Source organism: Nannobrachium achirus (assembly GCF_963921795.1).
Source record: "Nannobrachium achirus genome assembly, chromosome: 18".
Taxonomy (NCBI): Eukaryota; Metazoa; Chordata; class Actinopteri; order Myctophiformes; family Myctophidae; genus Nannobrachium; species Nannobrachium achirus.
This window is the reverse complement of record NC_137825.1, coordinates 22075239-22097712: the sequence shown is the minus strand read 5'-3', so window position 1 is coordinate 22097712 and position 22474 is coordinate 22075239. Positions and strand designations below refer to the sequence as shown.

The following is a 22474-nucleotide window of genomic DNA, read 5'->3' as shown; positions in this document are numbered from 1 at the left end:
ATTTCAAAAGATTAAAAACCTTTTGTCAATTCAAAACAATTCCAACATTTTTCAAAAGTATTTCATTAATCAATTTTCTTTAAATAGAATAATTTCCATAAATAAACAAAAACATGTTTAAGTAAGCAACGTGAGCTTGTAGATCTGCTATATTCACTGGTTTGGGTCCCGGGCAAACATCTACAGTAATTTCTCTTTTGGGTCTTGACTGAGCTAAAAAAAAAAAAAACATTTGGAACCACGTCTGCTCTAAACTGCTGGTTGCACTCAGTGCACCAGTTGTTGTTTACTTCCACACCAGAGACTTAACCCTTGTTACCTAAGAAAGAAACCCGAGTACAGTAAAGTCGACAATAGACTGCATGGTTCTATGGCTCACACAACAGGTGCTCTGGTGCAGTGGTTCTCAACCTGTGGGTCGGGACCCCCAGAGGTGTCCCCAAATTATTTTGGGGGGTCCCCAGATGATAAGCTTAATGTGCAACATTGTTTTTGCACTTGGCAGTAAACAAACCAACAAAGTTTAAGTGTATAGAGGGCATCTGCACATTTCTAAAGTGACAATTTATGACTTTTTAATACCTCTAAAATGACATATTAAACATTGACCAAATTGTCAAATATTAGAGGCAGAAATTGTGAAAATAGCCGATCTACATGCTCACAAGGTGAGCATGTAGATCTGCCTTTTTCACAATAGAACTGTGTTATACAAAATGTAATGCATCGACTCTTAGTGCTCGTCGTGTGTGGGTCCCCAGTTAAAATATGATTAGTTAGGGGGTCGCGGCCTGAAAAGGTTGAGGACCACTGCTCTAGTGCAGTGGTTCTCAACCTGTGGGTCGGTACCCCCAGAGGTGTCCCCAAATTATTTTGGGGGGGTCCCCAGATGATTAGTTACAGTAAATGTTATTGTTTTCTCACTCAACAGTAAACAGACCAACATACAGTACAAGTGTATACATGGTATCTGCCCATTTCTAAAGTGACAATTTAAGGACTTTAAATACCTTTTTAGTACCTCTGGTCAAACAAACATTGGCCAAATTGTCAAATATTAGAGGCAGAAATTGTGAGAATAGCACATGCTCACAACGCATCATGTTGCGAGGCGTTGTGAGCATGTAGATCGGCTATTTTCACAATGGAATGGATCGATTAAAACTAAATGTAATGCCAACTCTAACAATTCCAAGTGCTTGTGCAGCAGGGTGGGGGTCCCCAGTTCAAATATGATTATGTCGAGGGTCACTGCCTGAAAATGTAATGGAAGAATATTTTTCTTCCTAGTTTTAGTCTATAAAACAAAGTACAGGAAGTTTAGCATGGTCCTGTAATCCCCCAGTGATGCAAGACAACCGAGGAACAACTCCAGGCACTCCCTGAGCACAGTATCACCTTTTGGTTTGGGACAGACTGTCACCTCCTTCCAGAAACAAAAGGCTGGCTTAGATGACACTATAAAGGCTTCCCCCCAGTGCTGTAAACAAACTAAGTACATTTACTTAAGTGCTGTACGATGCGACGCATTGTGTGCTTGTAGATCGTCTATTTTCAAAAGATTTTTATACATTTGAAAACTTCAAATAGGACATTCTTCATAATGGGTACTTTATACTTTTGGTACTTTTTAAGTACATTTTGATGCCAATACTTGATGCAGTAAATTAAAAGTAAATTTCGAATTCCGGACTTGTAACAACAGCGTATTTCTACATTGTAGTATTGATACTTTTACTTAAGTAAAACATGTGAGTACCTTTCCACCACTGAAGGCTGGGTTAGATGACACTATAAAGGCCCTGTGGGGGATAGTGCTGGCTGCTCATCTTCTAAAAGATGTTCTAGGTTCACACCTTATGTTGTTCTGTGCTACAGTATATTTCCTGTTTTTGTTATTAGAGCCCCGAATATAGGTCAATGGATTGGTTACTACATCTGTTCGCTACTGACAGGGCCTACATGCTGTCGTGGACTTCAAGTAAAAATATAAATTCTGAAATCTACTGTACAAGTAAGACTCCCTAATCGGGAGATAAACGACCGTCAGGTCGCATACACAAACTTTAGAAGGCAAGGGAATATGGGACAGATCCATGTTGATGACATGACTTTAGAGATACTGTGTGCCACTTTGTGTGATCTTAGGCCATAATCTGTAGGAGCAGTGTCCAAAAATTGGTTTTGCAAAAAAACGCCTGATGGTGGCACTAGAAGAGGGCTATGTGAGAAATGAGGGGTGGATGTTGTGATTTGCCATCCAAGGAGTGTGTGTGTGCAAAGTTTGGCATGGATAGGGGCAACGGTGGCGGAGATATGAGTAGGGCAAAAGTGTGACGTGACTTGCAGCCGGTGGAGCTGACGGTCGCAATAAACACACCATGATGACATCATCACGGTGTACTTTGCAAGCTAAACCCCAAAATCAAACCTCCAGTTTTAGGCAACACTGAAGGGGGGGTGTGGGGGAGGGGGGCTTTTTCAAATTTCCACATAACAACTCAAATGTATATTAATGACATAGTTCAATGTTGAAAATGGGTGGTTCCCCTTTAAGTAAATGTTCTTAGTTACTTTAAACCACTCTGTATTTGTTGGTTAGCCTTTTCTTATTTGTACCACTGAAGAAGATATAGTATGAGTTTGTTTGACATGATTCTGTACAACACTTAGTTGTAACATAATGCAATCTAAGAGTTTTCATTTGGTAATTATTCTTCATCCTCACTGATCCCTGTTCAATTATGTATGACCTCTTGCATAACAGCTTTGTTTATCTATAATCATTACCTCTACCATTCAGCGTTGGCAGTATAATTATGGTAAATATAATTCTGCGGTTTGCCCTGTGGTGTCTTTTTACATAAGTATGGTCAATTTAGTTCTCTCCAGTCCGCTCTATAGAGAAGCACATGCATTGATTCAGTGCATGTATACTCTTGCCTAGGGGCGGTGCAGCTGTTAATCAAACATATCGATCTAATTGATGGTGAAAACATAACGAAATACATTGAAAAAATAATTAAAATGATCTGCTATTTTCACTATTTTTGCGCGACACCAATGTGCGGCAAAGTATAAAACAAAGGAGCTTAAGTGGTTAATTGATTCAATTAATTGAAAGCATTCAATAGAATAATCGGTATGACAATAATCAATGGCTATAGCCCTACTCGTATCTCTGAGGCTGGCTACAGACCTGCAGGCACAAAGTCTAGTGAGAGTTGTGTGGGGGGAGCGGGGGGCAGAGACAGCACAATGCATTCCGGATGGAAGTCACATGGTTTGAAGTCTAGTGAGAGTCCTGTGGTTGCTTAAGCACAAGCACACACGCACACAACACGCACAGGGACTGTTGTAGGCAAGCATTAGAGGGCAGACAAGCTGCACTTGATGAGACAGAAGGGCAGGGTTCAACTGCCAACCAATAGGGCAGAAAGGCCATGATGCAATCCCACACAGCTGTGTTCACTTCTAGTTTGTAATCCACAGCAGCAGAGCCTGTCTGCACTGCAGTGATATGAAACCTCCATTTCAGAACGAAAAATATTATAAATAAATTAAAGTTAAGTGTGTTTCACAGTAAAACATTTGAAAATAACAATGAATATCACAAATATTTCTTTGCATGTCATACATAGTGACAGTGATGCCTACACAGATGCAATTGATTAATAATAAAATGATTCATAATAAAATGTAAGCTTTATACAGTGGTGGAAAAAATACTCAAATTCATTGCTTAAATAAAAGTATCCATACTGAAACATACAAATACTTTGTTACAAGTAAAAGCCTGGAATTCAAAATGTATTGAGTAAAAGGTACTCTGCCTTCACCCGATGACAACTCCAAAAGAACTACATGGCCAAATACCATATCTGGTTCCTCCTCAAGCGGAACCGCCCACGTCCGCAAAGCATTGTGGGAAATGTATTATTTTTTGGAAGAGACTTTGACTGAACACAGAACTTTGATGAACACAGTGCGTTCCAGTCTGAGTGCAGCCTGATATGTAGTTGCGACCGAAGGTCGCAGTTTACCATGAGAAATGTCACAGCTTGTCTCCGTGTACACATTTCACATTTTGATGTCACTGTGATGTCAGGGGATGGAGATCTCTGATGTCGACATCACTGTGACATCACTGTGACTCTGTGCCACACTGTGACTCAGACTCATCAGAATGGTATAAATTAATTAGCAATGACTGAATGAAAATTCTACACCTGACCTCACAGACTCAATATATGACCTGTTCCCATGCCAAAGCGAAAGTTGATCCCATGCCAAAGAGCTGTCAAGCAACGCCGCGTGAACACGGAGCAGGGCCTAACAGAATCCCTTTTATGGCCATATATGGAGTTCCCTGATGTCATCAATATTAATGATGCACTGTTAGAGAGAACCCTGTGATGCCAGGGGGAACAAATCCCTTTTATGCCCATATATGGAGATATGGACATCCCTGTGATGCCAGGGGAACAAAAACATTTATGCCCATATATGGAGATCCCTGATGTCCACATCCCTGATGTCCACATCACAGTGGCACAGGTGTCGCCCTGAGGCATCTTATATAGGCCTCACCTCATTGCAATAATCTATCATACAAACACCCTAGAGAGTGAGGGACTTTTCCAACGCTACCTCCAAACTATTGCAATTGATGCTTAATGCTCATTACTCACATAAAGGTTTTGAATGAATAAATGAATGAATGAATGGTTTTACTTCGGTCTTAAGCCATGAACAGAGTTAGTGACAACAAGCAGCACAAAAACAATACCTGGACCTGCATCAAAAGTAATCAACCTTTGTGGGCTGAAGCGTAGGTTATAATGCCTATACCCTTTTTACCTTATAATATACAAAAAACAGAAACAACTAGAAGCAGTGCTCTTCCGAGCACAGGTCTCCACCAGGCCACACAAATCGGCCTGTTATAGCGCCACCATGAGGCTGATTTAAAAAATGTGGGGCAGAGGTTCTGAATTAGCATCCAGGGAGTGTGTGTGCTCAGTTTGGCAGCGATCGGGCCAACGGCGCCGGAGATTAGCTGGTAACAACCAGGCCACACAAATCGGCCTGTTATAGCGCCACCATGAGGCTGATTTGAAAAATGTGGGGCAGAGGTTCTAGATTGGCATCCAGGGAGTGTGTGTGCTCAGTTTGGCAGCGATCGGGCCAACGGTGACTGAGATTAGCTGCTCACAAACTGCGAGGACGCACGGACGGACGCACGCACGCACGCACGGACGCACGCACGGACGGACGGACGGAGGGGAAAACATACTCTCCCTCAGCCTTCGGCTGGTGGAGACAACGAGCACAGGTCTCCACCAGGCCGTGCGGTGTTACTGTATAATAGGCCAATGTAAAAAGGGTGGCATATGTTCCTCACCTTAGATCTTTCATGGCAATCGGACGCTGCATGCATGATTTGAAGCATTGTGTTCCAAAAATGTGTTTTGCTAAAGTCTACCTAATGGTGGCGCTATAACAGGCCAATGTGAAAAAGGTAGCATTTGTTCCTTGACCTAGTGGGAATATGTGTGGCAAATTTCACGGTAATCGCAAGCTGCGTTGATGATTTGAGGCATTTTGTTCAAAAGCGGAGCAATCCTGCAAAATTTGGAAGCTAATATTAGCCAATCTGGATGGAATATGAAATATCAGACTGATCGGACTTGATCACATGACTATAGAGATACTGTGTATCGATTTGCGTGATTTTTGCATAAAATCTCAAGGAGTAATATCCAAAAATGTGTTTTACATATGTCGGCCCAAAGGTGGCGCTATAAAAGGCTGATGTGAAAAATGCAGGGCAAAGGTTTATCCTTAGCCTCTAGGGAGTGCGCTTACAAAGTTTGAAACTGATCGGTGGAGTTATAGGTAAAACCACAAATCGGCCTGTTATAGCGCCACCATGAGGCTGATTTAAAAAAAAATAAGTGGCATTTCTTCCTCGGCCTAGTGGGAACGTGTATGCGCGATTTCATGATAATTGCACTTTGCGTTTGTGATTTGAGGCATTTTGTTCAAAACGGCTCAATCCTACAAACTTTGGAAGCCAATCTTAGCCAATCAGGATGCAATATGCAAAATCGGACAGATCTGTGTCGATCACATGACTGTCGAGATACTGCCTACCGATTTGTAGGATTTTTGGACAAAATCTGTAAGAGTAGTGCACAGAAATGTGTTTTGCGAACATCGGCCACTAGGTGGCGCTAGAAAAGGCCCATTTGAAAAATTTAGGGCAGAGGTTCTAGATTGGCATCCAGGGAATGTGTGTGCTCACTTTGGCAGCAACCGGGCCAACGGCGACTGAGATTAGGTGCTCACAAACTGCGAGGACGCACGGACGGACGCACGCACGCACGGTCACATGACTATAGAGATACTGTGTACCGATTTGCGTGATTTTTGCATAAAATCTCAAGGAGTAATATCCAAAAATGTGTTTTACATATGTCGGCCCAAAGGTGGCGCTATAAAAGGATGATGTGAAAAATGCAGGGCAAAGGTTTATCCTTAGCCTCTAGGGAGTGCGCTTACAAAGTTTGAAACTGATCGGTGGAGTTATAGGTAAAACCACAAATCGGCCTGTTATAGCGCCACCATGAGGCTGATTTAAAAATAATAAAGTGGCATTTCTTCCTCGGCCTAGTGGGAACGTGTGTGCGCGATTTCATGATAATTGCACTTTGCGTTTGTGATTTGAGGCATTTTGTTCAAAACGGCTCAATCCTACAAACTTTGGAAGCCAATCTTAGCCAATCAGGATGCAATATGCAAAATCGGACAGATCTGTGTCGATCACATGACTGTCGAGATACTGCCTACCGATTTGTAGGATTTTTGGACAAAATCTGTAAGAGTAGTGCACAGAAATGTGTTTTGCGAACATCGGCCACTAGGTGGCGCTAGAAAAGGCCCATTTGAAAAATTTAGGGCAGAGGTTCTAGATTGGCATCCAGGGAATGTGTGTGCTCACTTTGGCAGCAACCGGGCCAACGGCGACTGAGATTAGGTGCTCACAAACTGCGAGGATGCACGGACGGACGCACGCACGGACGGACGCACGCACGGACGTACACACGGACGGAGGGGAAAACATACTCTCCCTCAGCCTTCGGCTGGTGGAGACAATAATAAAACATCAATACAAATTACAAACAGAATGACGAGAATGTGGACGTTTTACATACTAGATATAATATTTTATGAATTATTATGACGTTTTATATGTATCTATCTACTATATTGTCTCTAAACATTTTCTTGAATTTATAGATTGAACTGTTTGGAGATTTCCTTTCTGCTCTTTATAACTCTCATAATGCTGTTGTTATACTCTACCCAGCACTGCTAGAATTGATAGCGAAGAATGGATTTAGTCGCCGACAAGGACAGCATTCGGAGTTCGGCGGGGACTCAGGGGTTCGACATCGCCAGGCCAACGCGGGCTCTGCAGAAAGGAGCTCAGACGGTCACACTGCCAAGCCATACACTTCAGATCAGCTGGATTCTGTGATGAAGTAGGCTACTTTAACTTTAGAAACGATATGTGGTACAAGACAAAAGGATAACATTTTTATTACAAAACACTTCGGCCCTGTATTCATTTCAGCCATTTGACAATAGCAGATCTACAAGATTGTGATGCGACGCATTGTGAGTTTTAGATCTGCTATTTAAAAAAAAAGAAAAAGAAAAAAAAACTTTTTTTTGACATTTGACATTCTGTTTAAGAAACACAGGATAGGATGTTGATGTTGATGATGAGTGCTTTCTACTTTTGGTAAATTTCTGATGCCAATAGTTTTCTATGTTTATTGTACACACTGTACAGTATATAACCTTATAACGTACAGTATTATGTAGGTATTGCTTTATAAAAAGAAAATGGCAGGCTCTATGTGCCATGAATTGACTTGCAGATTTAAATTCTTTGTTTACCATTGACTTCGTGTTATTCCCCACACAGGATAAAACAATGCAAGGACTTCTATGAAATTCTTGGGGTCCAGAAAAATGCTACTGAGGAGGAACTCAAGAGGCACTACAGAAAGCAGGCATTGAAATTCCACCCTGACAAGAACCACGCTCCAGGTGCAACGGAGGCTTTCAAAGGTAGCCTTCATAAAGTGAAACAACCTTTTTCATGTCAAGGTCCATTATTTATCGGGAATTTGAAATGTGGTGCCATAGGACTGATAAGAGGTCAATCAAAATAACAATTATTCTACATTCTGTAATTGTGTAGACAGACCTCTTGTAAAGTAAGTAATTCATGGTGTTTAATAATAATTTAACTCTTGAGAGCGTAAAATGAAACCAAAAAATAACCCTTTGGTTTTATTTTATACTCTCAAGCGTTAAAGATCCATTTGGTTACCAACTCTCCATCATTTGGCTGGGGACCAACTGGAATCCTCTCAGGAACCACTGGTGGTCCCCGGACCACTGGTTTGAGAACCACTGATTTAGCATATGCCACACGATGAGCCCTGGCATCCATATTCTGATTCAAAACAGTTTGACATTCTCGTGGTTGTCTTCTACAGCTATTGGGAACGCCTATTCCGTTCTGAGCAACGTTGAAAAGAGGAAACTGTACGAACAGCGTGGGGAGGAGGGGCAACACCCATCCAGACCAGAGGATGAAGCAGATGGGACCTTCGAGGCAGACATCTCACCTGAAGATCTCTTTAACATGTTCTTTGGTGGAGGATTCCCGTCAAGTAGGTTTACTTGCTTGTGTTTCTTTCCCCCATACGTGCAGTGGTGGGAAAAGTTTTACTTAGTACTTACTAAAAGTATCAATACTGAAATGTAGAAACACAAGTGGCAAGTAGAAGTTATTTTAGACACTTCAGCTCAGGATAAACCATAACCCTTGCCTTTAATCATTTCAGATTAACCATTTACCATTTATTGCAATGATATTTACCATTCACTGACTGCAATGATATTGCATTTAGTTTGGGCAGTGTAGCTCTGCTGTGATATTACAGATTACCTGCTCGAGCGTGAGACAGAATCTGAGATCATGAACCCCCAGAGCAGAGCATAATTTAAAGTTATTACATGCACATAACATTGAAACTTCAATTGAATGAGTTAAGATCACATATCATAATCAATCCAAATTATTGAACATTTGAAATACTCCACTATGTAAAAAATACTTCAAAATTGTACTGAAGAATGTGTGCTTGGTTGCTTTACACCACTGATTGATTGATTGATTGAATACTTTATTAGCAGGTCGCATAGGAAAAGCACAGGACAGTGCAGTTCAGATACAAGGTCTACTGTTGGGATTTAAACCCAAGAAAGCACTATGACTTGCTTACATTGGGGTCCTTTGTACTAATTTCTTTGAGTGGGTCTGTCTATTCAGGTAACGCTCATGTGTACGCTAATGGGAGGATGCGTAATCAGAGACCAGAGCGAAGGGAACGGCGGCGAGAGGTAAGCCTGACCATACATACTATACATACATACTGTGTGTATTTTGAAATGAGGTACTTTCTTGTGTTAAACAGCAGGGGGGAGTCATGAGCAAACAGTAGGGATGAGTGACAAGAAGTGAATGATGATGAATAATGCTTAATAAGGATATGTATTTAATGGCAAACAGTGCTGTTTCATATAGATGTGTTGTTTTGCAGGGAGGTTTTGCACTCTTTGTGCAAATCATGCCCATTCTTATCCTGGTCATCGTGTCAGCCCTCAGTCAGATGATGGTAAACAGCTCCTCCTACAGCCTAAGCTTCAGACCGTGAGTACATCATCATCCCTGTTTGTTGCGGTACATTTCTTTTAGGCAAGGCAAGGCCAGCTTTATCTGTAAACCACAAGGCGATTCAATGTGTTTTACATAAAACATTAAGCATTACGAAATTGAAGGTGCAAAAGAAACATTATTAAAGGTAATTTGAATAAAAAAATTAATATACATTTAGAACCCCCAGTAATAATAGGCAACAGAAACAGAAACTCTTCAACTTTCATTTGACAACTGAGACTTGTAGCAGGCCTGCAGTTTTCTGGCAGTTTGTTTAAGGTATGTGGTGCATTTAGTTGTGATTCTGGGAGTTATTGATTCTAGATATGTGTTGCATATTGGGGACAGAAAGCGGACCTGTCACAGATGATCTGAGAGGTCTTTATGGTTCATACTGAAGCCCTAAACCATTTAATGCTTTATTTTAAGACAAGTGATAGTGCAAGTTATTGCAAATTATACCAAATATTTCTCTCTAGTTATATCATTAATTGAAGTAAATATATCCCAAAAAATATATATATATGTTTTATCGATTATCGATAAAAATACATAGATTAGTTGGATTAACTCTTGCACCCCTAATCCAGAGCTTGCTCGTGCTGTGCTCTTGTTTTCAAGCAGGACCGCTGGCCACACACACAAGAGGCTGACGCAGAACCTGAAGGTGCCGTACTACGTCGGGGATAGTTTCTCCAGGGACCACACTGGGATGGCCCTGAAACGCGTGGAGAGGACGGTGGAGGACGACTTCATCTCTAACCTCCGCAACAACTGCTGGAAGGAGAAGCAGCAGAGTATGTTTGCAATATAAAAACGTCTTTTTAGTTTACCTGACCAGATGATACTGTAGGCCAGGTCTGTTCTTTAATTCATTGGTTCTCAACCTGTGGGTTGACAATGAAGTGACAATTTGAAGAGATATTTCACTTTCAAAAAGACCTTTGGTCATTTTATCATCTAATCAAGGTTTTTATGAACACCCTGAACGGTTTTTAATTTGCTTGATTCAATATTTAGATATTAGATGTAAATGCCATCAGTCCTCCCCCTCCAGGAGTTACAATGGGTGTGTATGGGGCCCTCGTCCTGGAGGAAGCAGCCTGATAACATTTACATCAAATATATGAATCAAGTAAATTAAAATCTGTTCAGGGTGTTCATAAAAGCCTGATTAGATGATAAAAGGACCAAAGGCTTTTTTGAAAGTGAAATATGCCCAAGGACTTTTAAGGTCTTTTTAATACCTACAAAAATAAGAAAGAAAAGTAAAATTCCATTACTGCATCAAAGGTATTCAAACAAACAACTGGTCAAATATTGGCCAAATTGGCAAATAGTAAAAGAAAGAGGCACATTTTTGGAAAATAGACCATCTACAAGCTCACAATGCCTTGCTTTGCGAGCCATTTTGAGCTTGTAGATCTGTTATTTTCACAATATTCTTTCGGTGGAACCGAGTCAAACTAAATTGAATGCCTCAACTCCTACAATTCCAAGTGCTTATCAGGGTGGGGGGGTCCCAGTTCATTATGATTATTTTGGGGTGTTGCGGCCTGAAAAGATTGAGAACCACTGCTGTAGTTAACCAACTTCACCCAGGACGACAATTATTCTGATTTCAGGCTGTTCTTAGATTGAAAATGACGTTAACTTGGAGAGAATGTCCAAGTTAACTACTGTATGCGACTGCTGCAGAACCTTTATAGAAGTGCACTGGGGAGATACTACTGTATAATGAATGACTCTTTGGGATATTCTGGTGCATGATGCAGCGTACTAGTACATCATCTGGACCAACAGAAGCACACATGCAGATACCACACACAGCTGACAATTGACTTTTGAGTTCAGAACGAACATGCTCAGATGGTAAGCAGGTATAAGTAGCTATCGTATCATAGATCTGTTTTTCTCATCCTTACACAAGTACTGTGCTGCGACTTTCTTTGTACAATTAAGCAGCACTATCATGTCATTTGGGGTACAAGGGACATGTGGGCACCTGGACGAGTGGGCACTTAGGGGTGGAGATAACTGGGCACCTGGACGAGTGGGCACCTTGAGAGGTGGGCAGTTGGGCACTTGGACAACTGGGCACCAAAACCATCTGGGCATTAGGGACATGCGGGCACCTGGACGAATTGGCACTTAGGGGTGGAGATAACTGGGCACCTAGACGAGTGGGCACCTGAATAACTGGCCTCTAGGGAAATGCGGGCGCCTAGAGAGGTGGGCATCTGGACAACTGGGTACCTGGACGAGTGGCCACCTGGACGAGTGGCCACCAAAGTCATCACTCACTTCACACTGGGTGTGATTTCTCTTTGTCTTGCAGAAGAAGGCATGCTATACAGAGCTCGCTACTTCGGAGACAATGACTTGTTCCAGAGGGCACAGAAGGCTCGCACACCCAGCTGTGCCAAGCTCTCCGAGATCACCGCTTCATTACATGGTTGAAGCTATTATGATACTTATAGGTAAGCTCTAACTCAGTGGTTCTCACCCTGTGGGTCGGGATGCAGATAACAGTGAATTGACAATTTATGGACTTTTAAAACCTTTTTAATACCTAAAAAAGAAGACCATTACCGCATCAAAATAGATCAACAACTATACTATAAAAACTGGTCAAACATGGGCCAAATTGTCAAAAAATATAAGAAAGGCAAAATGTGCGTTGCGAGGCTGTGAAATGTAATGCCTCAACTCCCAAGTTCAAATATGATTATTTTGGGTGGTCGCGGCCTGAAAGGTTTGAGAACCACTTCTCTGATATCCTTTTTTCGTTTTTTTCTTTACCCAATGTTATTTATTTGCGACTTTATGCACACTGTTGGTATAATGTTCCTAAGTTTTTACATGCATTGTTTTCCTTGCCAGATTTACTGAATCAACAAAAAAAAAAGAAAAAGAAAAACACTGACTGTAAATACGTATGCTATAAGAAATCAACAGCCTGAAGACAACTTTAAGAGGAAATTCTACACACAAGCCATGACTCTCTAATTCTCCTGGAGAAAATGAAATGTTCAAGAACCAAGAGAATTAGTAAAAACATTTTCTTTTGAATAGTGTGATTAGGGTCAGAGAACACAGAAGTTTAATTCTGCCTATGCTTTTCAATGGGGAGAGAGCGTTGTTTTGCAGAAATGGTAAATGGTGCATTTATATAGCGCCTTTATCCAAGGTGCTGTACCATGATTTTGTGCATTACATTCACCCATTCACACACACATTCATACACAGATGGCGGAGGAAAACATGCAAGGCACCAACCTGCTTTACCTCCTGAGCCACTGCCGCCCCTGGCAACAAACCGCTGCGTTCCCATTGAAAGGTTTTGGCAGAATTTAAGTTCTGTGTGACTGCACCCTTAGGAAATAAAGTGAACTTTATGTTTTGACTACACAGAGACACTTTACAGTGTGTTCCATGAAAGTGACTGAGCTTGCCTTGACACTTCATGGCTGTTTTATTTTGTTTTTGTATTAGCAAAAAAAAGCAAAAAAGCTGTATGAAACCTAAAATAAGACATCCTTATGTAGCAGTTGATAGATAGCCTACCACAAAGAATGCGTCCTTCCTTCATTCACTTTTTATGCAGTCAAATGCAGGATGGTGGGCGAGTTGGGTTGGAGACAAGAGCAATTTTGTGATTTGATGTTCAAATGCACATTCTGAACTTTTTAAACTATGCAGAGATAAACAAACGCGTAACCTCTTAAGATTCCTATGTCCAATGTCTAGAATTTGTCAGACACTTTCCAAAAACGACGATTGTCCTCTTAGCTGTAGTCCTCTTCCATTATCTGTATTAAAGGTTGAGCCATAGTTGCCGTCTCTTCAAAATGAATGCCATAGTAGAGACAGACTACTTGCCTACAGTTGGGTATTGTCTGACAGATTCTGTTTTTGGGAGTGTAAGATCTCTGAGAAAACACCTGTTTATGGTTTGAGCAAACCGTCTTTTATTTTGTCACGCTATACGTTTATAATATGCTATTTATTGTTGAATTATTTTTATTATGTATTATTTATTTTATTTCAACATGGGTTATTATTGATGATCGGACTTAACTACGTAAGGTCGTACATTTTCCACCTTGTTTTTATTCCCTAACTGACAAAATAAACACGGACGGATAAACTAGTGAGTCGTTGTGTGTGAGTCATTGCTTGGATCTCGCAGAAGCTGAAGAGGTGGAGATGTTGGCAATGATAGGCCTGCAGCAGATTGTAAATTGAGAGGATGTGAGGGAGCGAACTGTCTGCAAGACCGTTCTGCCCCTCATTTTGTAAAAAAAAAAAAGTCATGTGAATAGATTAGAACATGACATTTGACAGGTTTGGAAAAGTGGCTAAATGTTGAAGCTCAAAACCTCCTATCTGCTGATTGCTAATGATTGGTGTCAGGTGGTGAAACTTACCACACCAAGCGGGTGAGTTGATAAAAATGTTAATGGTAATACTTGTAAAACAGACCTGTGGAATGTCTTGATCTCAAAAGGAGCATAATTAAGTGCTGTAGGACGTATTTAACAAAAAAATTGCCTAAATATTTCTGCATGTTCTCTACTGCAGATTTTTACCTAGAAATAGTAGATAGGAGGTTTTGGTGTTGAACACACATCTTTCTTTTTCATTTTCCAACAAAAGTGATTTTTTGCATTTTGGCCATCGATTTATTAGGTAGCCTATAATCAAACTTCGGTGTGACCGTACAATCAGGTGCTTTTATTAACTAACATGAGTAGCAAACTGAAAAACATAAATGTTTTCATGTTTGTGCTGAAGCAAGTACATTGTTTGGTTATCTACCTGTTCATGAAAGACATTCTGGGCATACTTCACGTGCTCACCAATTTCTGGCTGAGCGGTTAACTGTGATTGGAAGACGTCAGAGGAAACATTGCACGTGCTCATTTACAGTTTGATTCAGTTACAGTTGCTGTTCATACTTACTTGAGATCATATGAGGGCGCTATTATAGCTGTAATCGCTGCAACAAATCACCTTCAGCTCAGACTGTTTAAGCAATTGTGTTGGATTGGATCTCTGTATTCAGTGGTTTTAGAATAGCATGGTTGAGGTAAAATTTTACATGCAAAATTATTGTTTTTTACAAGAAGGCCTTATACTGTATAAATATTAGAGCTTCTGTTCACCTAATGATTACAAGGCCAGAGTTTAAACAGTAATGCTTTTACACACCTAATGATTATTTTTACATGGCCATTGTTTTAACAGTAATGCTTCAGGTACATAACGGAAGACCCTGTGTTGACAACGAAGAATAAGTAAGGTGGCACTAGACCTTTGCTTTTGTTCATTAGAAATTGTTTTGATTGCAGATGAAGTAGATGTACTGTTCTCTCGAGGACGTGGTGATAAAAGATCATGTCGAATATGTACTGTATTTCACTATGCCATCTGTCAGCTATCCCTTATGTTCAGGATCACAAGTCCGCCACAAGGGGCCTGGGTATTGTTGTGAGCCCCCTACTCATTAATAGTTAGATGTATGGGATGATTCTATGGCCAGGTTTTATGCAATTATTGGGGGTGTTACAACCCTTGAATTTCCCCCAGGCCAGGTAGTATAATATAGCAACATTTCTCTTATAAAAAGACCTCTGGAGCAACCCTGGTCAATGGTTCAAATGATTCTTTAGTAATTAAGACTTTGTGAAGATAACATATACAGTAGCTTCTAGCAGATATCAAATGAAATGGAAAAGAAAATCCACAAAGTTGTTAAAAAATAATTTATTCTGCAGTCATGAAAGTACAAAACAGTGCAATGCTATGAATATATGGATATCAAATAAATACAGTTGAATGCAGGACACTCTGCAAGAATACGTTGATAAAAAGAAATCAAGTAACATTTGACACCTGCTTGCATACTCTACATACCAAGAACGTACTGGTAGGAATTTTGCTCTTAAATTCAAGCAGTCACTAAAAGGCCTCTAATTACACAACTACTTGCAATGTAAAAAAAAAAAGAAAAAAAAAAGAACGCAATATGATACCAATGGTCTCAAAATAACATATATACCATATAGCTAGCTGCCACTTTATGGTTTCAATAGAAACTGAGGTACAAATTCTGAGCAATAGTTAGCAAAATGCCTATTTGTCAAATATAGTGGTTGGTAATTTGCAGATGTACATGCCCTGTTAAAAGCATTTAAGGTGTCGACCACTTTATCCAAGTACCAATAACGGTGGTTCCCTTTACAGTAGGAACAATAGGCTACATCTTTTGTTGGTTAAGAGGGCAACACATACATTTAAAAGGAATCATAATAAGGCCCTTTTCTGGGCTTAGTTTTTAAGATATTTTCTGTATTAAGTGAACATCGTTTACAAAGGTTTACAACTAAACACTTTAAGAACGGTCCCCTCGATGCGAGTGTATCCGTCTTCATCGGCATTCTTCGATGAGCAACTCTTCAGAGCTATACAGTTTCTTCTTGATCACTCTGAAGCCCGTGCGCAGTCTAATGGCTTGTCTCGCCGCCGGGGCGGCGGAGCTGGACTTAGTGCTACTGAACAGGCCTTGGATCTTGGGCCACAGTCCACTGGACTCCAGCCGCAGCACCAGAGTCAACTGAAACGTCGGCACGAGACAGGGGTCGACGGCTATCTGCTCCACGCTCTCACAGACGAAGCCGTGCTCCACGCACAGGTCAATGAGGGCCCCCCGCAAACCGCAGGGCTCGCTGGTGGCTAGGTGAAGGAGCTCGTGTCCTATGTGCTCCAGGAGCTTCTCTGGGATGAGGAGCTTGGTGCACCTCAGGGCACCGTAGTCCGAGTCCTTGGCTTCCCGCAGGCTGCGGGCGATGACGTCCATCACCTCCTTCAGTAAGCTCTCCTCCGTGGGATCGTAGAAGAGGTCCTCCTCGTTGGACGGACTGAGCAGGTCACAAGAGACGTCCGACCCTGATGGAAGAACGTGCCAAATTAGTAAATAAATAAGAACATTAATAACTATGTGCGTGTGTGTGTGTATCAGTGGTTCTCGAAGTGGGGTCCGGAGACCCCCCAGGGTTAATGCAGCCTCCCGATCATTTTAACCGCTATATACATTTATATGTTGGCTATTCAAAAATAGCATCTACAAGCTCGCTGTGAGCTTGTACATCTCCCGGGCACAACATATTTTCATATGGGGGTGTCACTGGCCAAATACATATCGTTTTGTGGGTCCTTGAGATGACAAAGTTTGAGAACCACTGATATGTACATATCTTAAACCATTCTAACAAAGGTTTTAAGCTCTTTTTTTTACCTGAGTCAGAGAGATCACTCCTGCTGCCGTTGTGCGAACGCGACTCTATGCTGCTGCTGTTGTTGCCTCCTGCACTGAAGTCAGTGAGCTTCTGCACCAGCCTGCTCCAGGACAGCCTCCTGGGAGAGGCTGCGTCCACGGGAGAAGGAGGTGAGCTGCCTGCACTGTCACCGCCGCTCGCAGAGAGAGAAGGCATGATGGTTGACGTCTGCGTGTGACTCCTTGGTGTCCAGTTCTGTTGTCCTGGTGTCCAGTTCTGCAGGGGAGAAGAGAGCAGGTAACGTTAAGGACTCTGGTGCATGTCAAATAATACTATTTTATATATATATATATATATATATATATATATATATATATATATATATCCTGTCTGCAATGGTAATTGGTCCTATTAATGTCTAAGCTTAAAGTTCACCCTATATCTATTGATTACTCACACCATGGAGACTTGAGTTCAATAATATTTTTTTCTTTTTTGTCGCATTACTAAGACAAAAATTTGATTATAGTAAATTTACCCTGATGGTTTCCCCATCCAGTGCCATGCATTTGGGTCCACAGCCGGAATCAATGGGGGTAAATTTACTATAATATATTTTTTTTTTAGGAATTCTTAGGAATGCAACAAATACAAAAAAATATTATTGAACTCAAGTCTCCATGGCATGAGTAATCAATAGAAAAAAGGTCATTTTGTGGTGAACCACACAAATGACCCCCCACCCCCCAAAGTTGACTGTATACTGTACATATTATATGCATTATTGCTATAAGTATAACCTTTTTGTATACTCGTTCCATTGTAGGCCTACTATTTGCAAACTGTTAAAGTATTCATTCAATCAATCAATATATCAAGCTAAATGCAAACATGCAACATACATTACATAGACTTACATATAAATAAATGTGTTAGGATAAAATACATGTGGTCTACATGTTTTATTCCAACATATGATATACATTTTATTCAATAAAAGACAGAGGAAACACATAGGTAACTAACTATGTCGTCATGACAGAGCAACTAAAACGGATTGAACTTGACAGCCAACAAAGTCTTTGTTGCATGGAGAAAAACAAAACGCGTAGAAACTCGTTAATGCTATCAAATTTGCAGCTCGTCATTGTGCAGAAGTAAAACAAAGACTTACCCACTAGTATTCCAACAAGTCGTCGAGCTGCAATTTTGTGGTTTTATAGCGAATTTCTATGGCTTAAAAAGGCTGCAGATAAAAGTTGTTTTTCCCATTCGTGTGTCCATTCAACTCTCAGCACCTCTCCTGTCTACTCTGTTCTGTTCTCTGCAGCCTTTCCTTGCAACAACAATGGTTTTATATGGGCCGTGTGGTGCACGCCCACTCCTCGCCGTTCGTCCAATCAAAACGGGAGGCACGCCATCGGGAGGCTGTATCTTGCCTGGTAACATGCCAGAACACAGAAGAAAGAAAACACTTCTGGGTTATAAGGGGGGCTAGTGGGTGAATAATAGACCCCAGTGTCATGGAAATGTACCAAGAAAGAACTTGCCTGGACTTGCCAGTGCAGGTACATATTGTCATTGTGTTTAATATCCCCCAAAAAATAGAAAATAGAGATATGGCACTGACTGCCCTAGCTGGGTATCACCACTATTTAAATAAATAATCCCTGCCTGCAACAGCTCAGCTGGTTCAGTGTTGCAGCAGTGCACACATTACGTCATCTGTTTTTCTCTCTACCATTACATCATTATTCTTCAGCTATAACTCTGTTTATTAAAGAACTACCATTGCTTGCACTGTATATACATCTAGACATATATATGCACACATATCAGGCCTAGATATGTACTGTAAATGTTGTTGAATTAAGTGATCCTCTGTTGTTCTACGACCTTTCATCAAGGGTGGTGACTGGTCCTGTATTTGAGTTACTCCACTCAAACCCTAGACAGAAAATAAATAATCAAAAATAGCATATTTTGGAAATACATGGAATATTATTTTTCTTTGTCTTGCAAATGAAGGCATGACCAAAATAGGGACACCAGGGTTAATGTGCTTAAACAAGGGCCTGCAGAGCATGATGACACAAGGCAGTATGATTCACATGGCATGTTCTGAAATATTACGCACATACAGAGAATACAAGAGCTCAAATATACATATAGATATGATATGAAATGAAACATGAATGTTAGAGCTAAACTAGACAAAGCAGGACATGAACAGATTGTATGCTGTGCATACAATGTTATGAAGAAAAAGATGCATATATACTTTATGTCATCTATATGTGAGATTATAATGGGTAGCTTAGTTGTACTTCAATGCCATAATATGTTTGGGCATGCGGTATCTCTGATAAAGTAGAGCGCATGGCATCACAAGCTTATCTACATGTGTACACAGCTTCTAGACCTGATCAGTATAGCTCAGTACAGATGGTAATACTACAGTACTATGTGTGTGTGAGTGTGTGCGTAAACAGAATTGATATGCTATGGCCTTTGCCAGTCACCATTTCTCGACCCAAGTGTACGCCTACTGTACGATGCGGATGTGTGTTAAAAAGAAAACAGGGCTCCCCAAGTCCTCCACCATCAAAACAACAAATGAGGGAAAGTCTTTTCTAAGAATGTTCTATCCCTCCAGTGGTGTTTCACAGAGCCTTGTAGCATCTACTGCAGGGTTCCCCAATAGGCGGCCCGTGGGCCATTTGCGACCCACGGGGGGCTACTGTCTGGCCCACACCAACCCCAGTAATAATGGTGGTATAAGAGCAGCAACAACACTACTATATTGTCGTTGGCGGGTGGAAATCTCGTATCTCCAAATTTGTATGTTCTTTTGCAAATCATACAAGGCCGTCGCACAAAAGTAGTGAAAACAACAGATCTACAAGCACACAATGCCTTGCGGTGCGAGGCGTTGTGTGCTTGTAGATCATCTGTTTTCACTAGTTAAAATATTTTTTAAAATGCTAAATGCAAAACGAACGGTTTTGGACATACAAGATTTTCACCCGACAACGACGATATCTGAACTGTCGCTGGAGTAGCGGGAACGCCACCGTCGCACCCTGCAATGTTGTGGCCCTCGGCTTGGTACCCAAGACATAATTCGGCCCTTGGGGAAAACTAATTGGGGAACCCTGATCTACTGTATGCCAAGGCACTGGTGGCCCAACACCTCGTTAACCATATCCTATAATCTTCATAGACTGGAGTCCCCCACAGGTCTATCCTCAGCACCCTGTCTTTTCCCTGTCTGTCTGTCTGTCTGTCTGTCTGTCTGTCTGTCTGTACAGGTGTATCCTACACCTTCATCCTAAGTTTGTATAGATTGCACCATTAACACGTACCTTTTCCTCATAATGCATGTATTAAGACTGTTGCAAAATGTGTGAGATGATCTATACGCATGTTTAATTTGGGCAGTGTACTGCTATACAGCATATCAAGTGTGTGATGTGTTCCATGCCTCAGTCCACACACCAATACCAAAACAAATTCATTTTATTAACCTCATACTCCATACATGAGTTATTTACTTAAAGGTAAATTAGAGTGTTGATTTTAGATGTGCTATCCAAATACAGGACTTCATAAAGCAAACTTTCCAAAAGCAATTTCATTGTGCCTAATCTATTGTAGTTTCACCAGATGTACCATTGTTCACTTACTGTTTATGCACTGAACATTAAACAGGATGTTATTAAAACACTTTGAACCGTCGGAAAGATACAGGAGCGTGCCACAAAGAACTGATCTACTGTAAGTATCTAGGTCAATTACTTCATATGACACACAAGTAAACTGCCAAAAAGATAACAGGCCACTAAAGTCTGCTGTATACTTGAGGTTTGCTCAACAGTCCCCGCCTCCCCCTCCTCCAAAAAAAAAAGAAAAAGAAAAAGAAAAAAAAGTTTGGAGAGGAGCCAGGTATACTGTAATATGCTGCGTACTAGTGCGTAGCCACACGTGAGTGAGAGTGGGACGGACTGTACTTTTATGGCAAGGAGAAACAGCAACAAGTCCACGTGCCTGCACAGGATGTTCTTCATAGGATGTTTTGATTTCTGAGAACTTGTCGATTTATTCTATCGGTGTGAGAAAAGGCTGTATAAGGCTACTTTTAAACAAATGCCAAATGGACCCTAACTTTAAAGTCTGAAGCTATGACAAGTTGTGATGGTCCTTGAAAAGAACAAAAGTTTTAACCCAGGGGTCTTCAACAGGAGGTCCGGAACCCCTAGAGGGTCCTCAGAGTTACTCCAAATCTTTGTCTGATAGAAACTTTTTTCTCCTTTTTTATATTAACCACTTGAACCCTAGCATCCATATTTGGAGAACTTTAGCCAAACATATCAGATCTACAAGCAAGTGAGCTTGTAGATCAGCTATTTTCGGCAAAGAGATTTGGAGTAGAGGGGTAAAAGAGCAGACTAAGTACAGAGTGAAAGGTCAAGTTCATGAAGTATTGACGGTTCAAGTGGTTAAATATATGAAAACACATTGACATGAATCCAAAATACACTGATGATTGTGCTGTCAATTAAACGATGAAACTATATGGAATCTATGAAAAGGTTGTGGGGGTCCCTGCTTCATCTCTCTCTCAACTAAGGGGTCCTTGGCTTGAAAACGTTAAAGACCCCTGTATTAACCTTTTGTTCTTTTCAAGCACCCGAAAACAAATGTAGGCTACAATGTGGTGCCGTGCATTATTGGTCGTGTGTAAATGAAAAATCACACCCGTGTGAACTGAGCGGTGGTTTACCCACCTCATAGATCATGTGTACCGATTTTTGTGACATTTGAAGAAAATATGTAGGAAAAGGAGCAAAAAGTGTGTTTTGGAGAAAATTCAAGATGGCGGAAAATCTATCCTGGCGCAAATGGGCGTGGCCTATATGGGGAGATGCGTCTTGACCCAAGGAATCCAGGGAAAAAAGAATTTTAATTTTCCGATCTACGGTTCAAGAGTTACGGGGCAAAACGTAAAGTGGGCCGTTATAGCGCCACCATGAGGCCGAGTGATGTAATTATTTTTCGATTCATTCTTAAAATCATTATGAATCTCCTCTCCGAGGTTTGAAACTGTAGCTCCTATGGTTTACGAGAGAAAAATACTTGAAAGTGATTTCTTGCATTGTCCCATTATAAGTCAATGGGGACAATTAAGCGTCGTTTTTTGCCGTTTACGTCGGCATGGTAAGGCGGATCGGAACGAAAGGTAATAGCACACCATTCCCGGCCAAGCCGCACATTTTGATGTATATATTGCGCGAGTGGCGTAAATGGTGCGGCACTAGTTACGCGCCGAAGTTTAGGCTACATACAGACAGACACGGACGGACGGAGACCCACACACACGGCCACGTATAGG

The 22474-nt window shown here is 41.1% G+C and overlaps 2 protein-coding genes across 2 annotated transcripts in view; one reads left to right on the top strand and one right to left on the bottom strand.

Annotated features, from left to right (window-relative positions):
• Positions 1-12262, top strand: part of dnajb12b (DnaJ heat shock protein family (Hsp40) member B12b) — a gene marked incomplete at both ends in the record, with an annotated part of 15511 nt that extends 3249 nt beyond the window's left edge. Inside the window, 7 exons of the mRNA XM_080748063.1 lie at positions 7373-7547; positions 7997-8142; positions 8577-8753; positions 9416-9486; positions 9687-9796; positions 10427-10599; positions 12141-12262. Of these exons, the coding sequence (XP_080604189.1) occupies positions 7373-7547; positions 7997-8142; positions 8577-8753; positions 9416-9486; positions 9687-9796; positions 10427-10599; positions 12141-12262 (974 nt within the window). The remainder of the gene's footprint in view (positions 1-7372; positions 7548-7996; positions 8143-8576; positions 8754-9415; positions 9487-9686; positions 9797-10426; positions 10600-12140) is intronic.
• A 3319-nt stretch (positions 12263-15581) lies between these two features.
• ddit4 (DNA-damage-inducible transcript 4) lies at positions 15582-18394 on the bottom strand. The gene is made up of 3 exons (XM_080748066.1): positions 18257-18394; positions 17103-17358; positions 15582-16753 (listed from the first exon to the last, which is right to left on the bottom strand). The coding sequence occupies exons 2-3, from the start codon at positions 17296-17298 to the stop codon at positions 16236-16238; spliced, it is 714 nt and encodes a 237-aa protein (XP_080604192.1). The 5' UTR covers positions 17299-17358; positions 18257-18394; the 3' UTR covers positions 15582-16235.
• Between the last annotated feature and the right edge of the window lie 4080 nt (positions 18395-22474).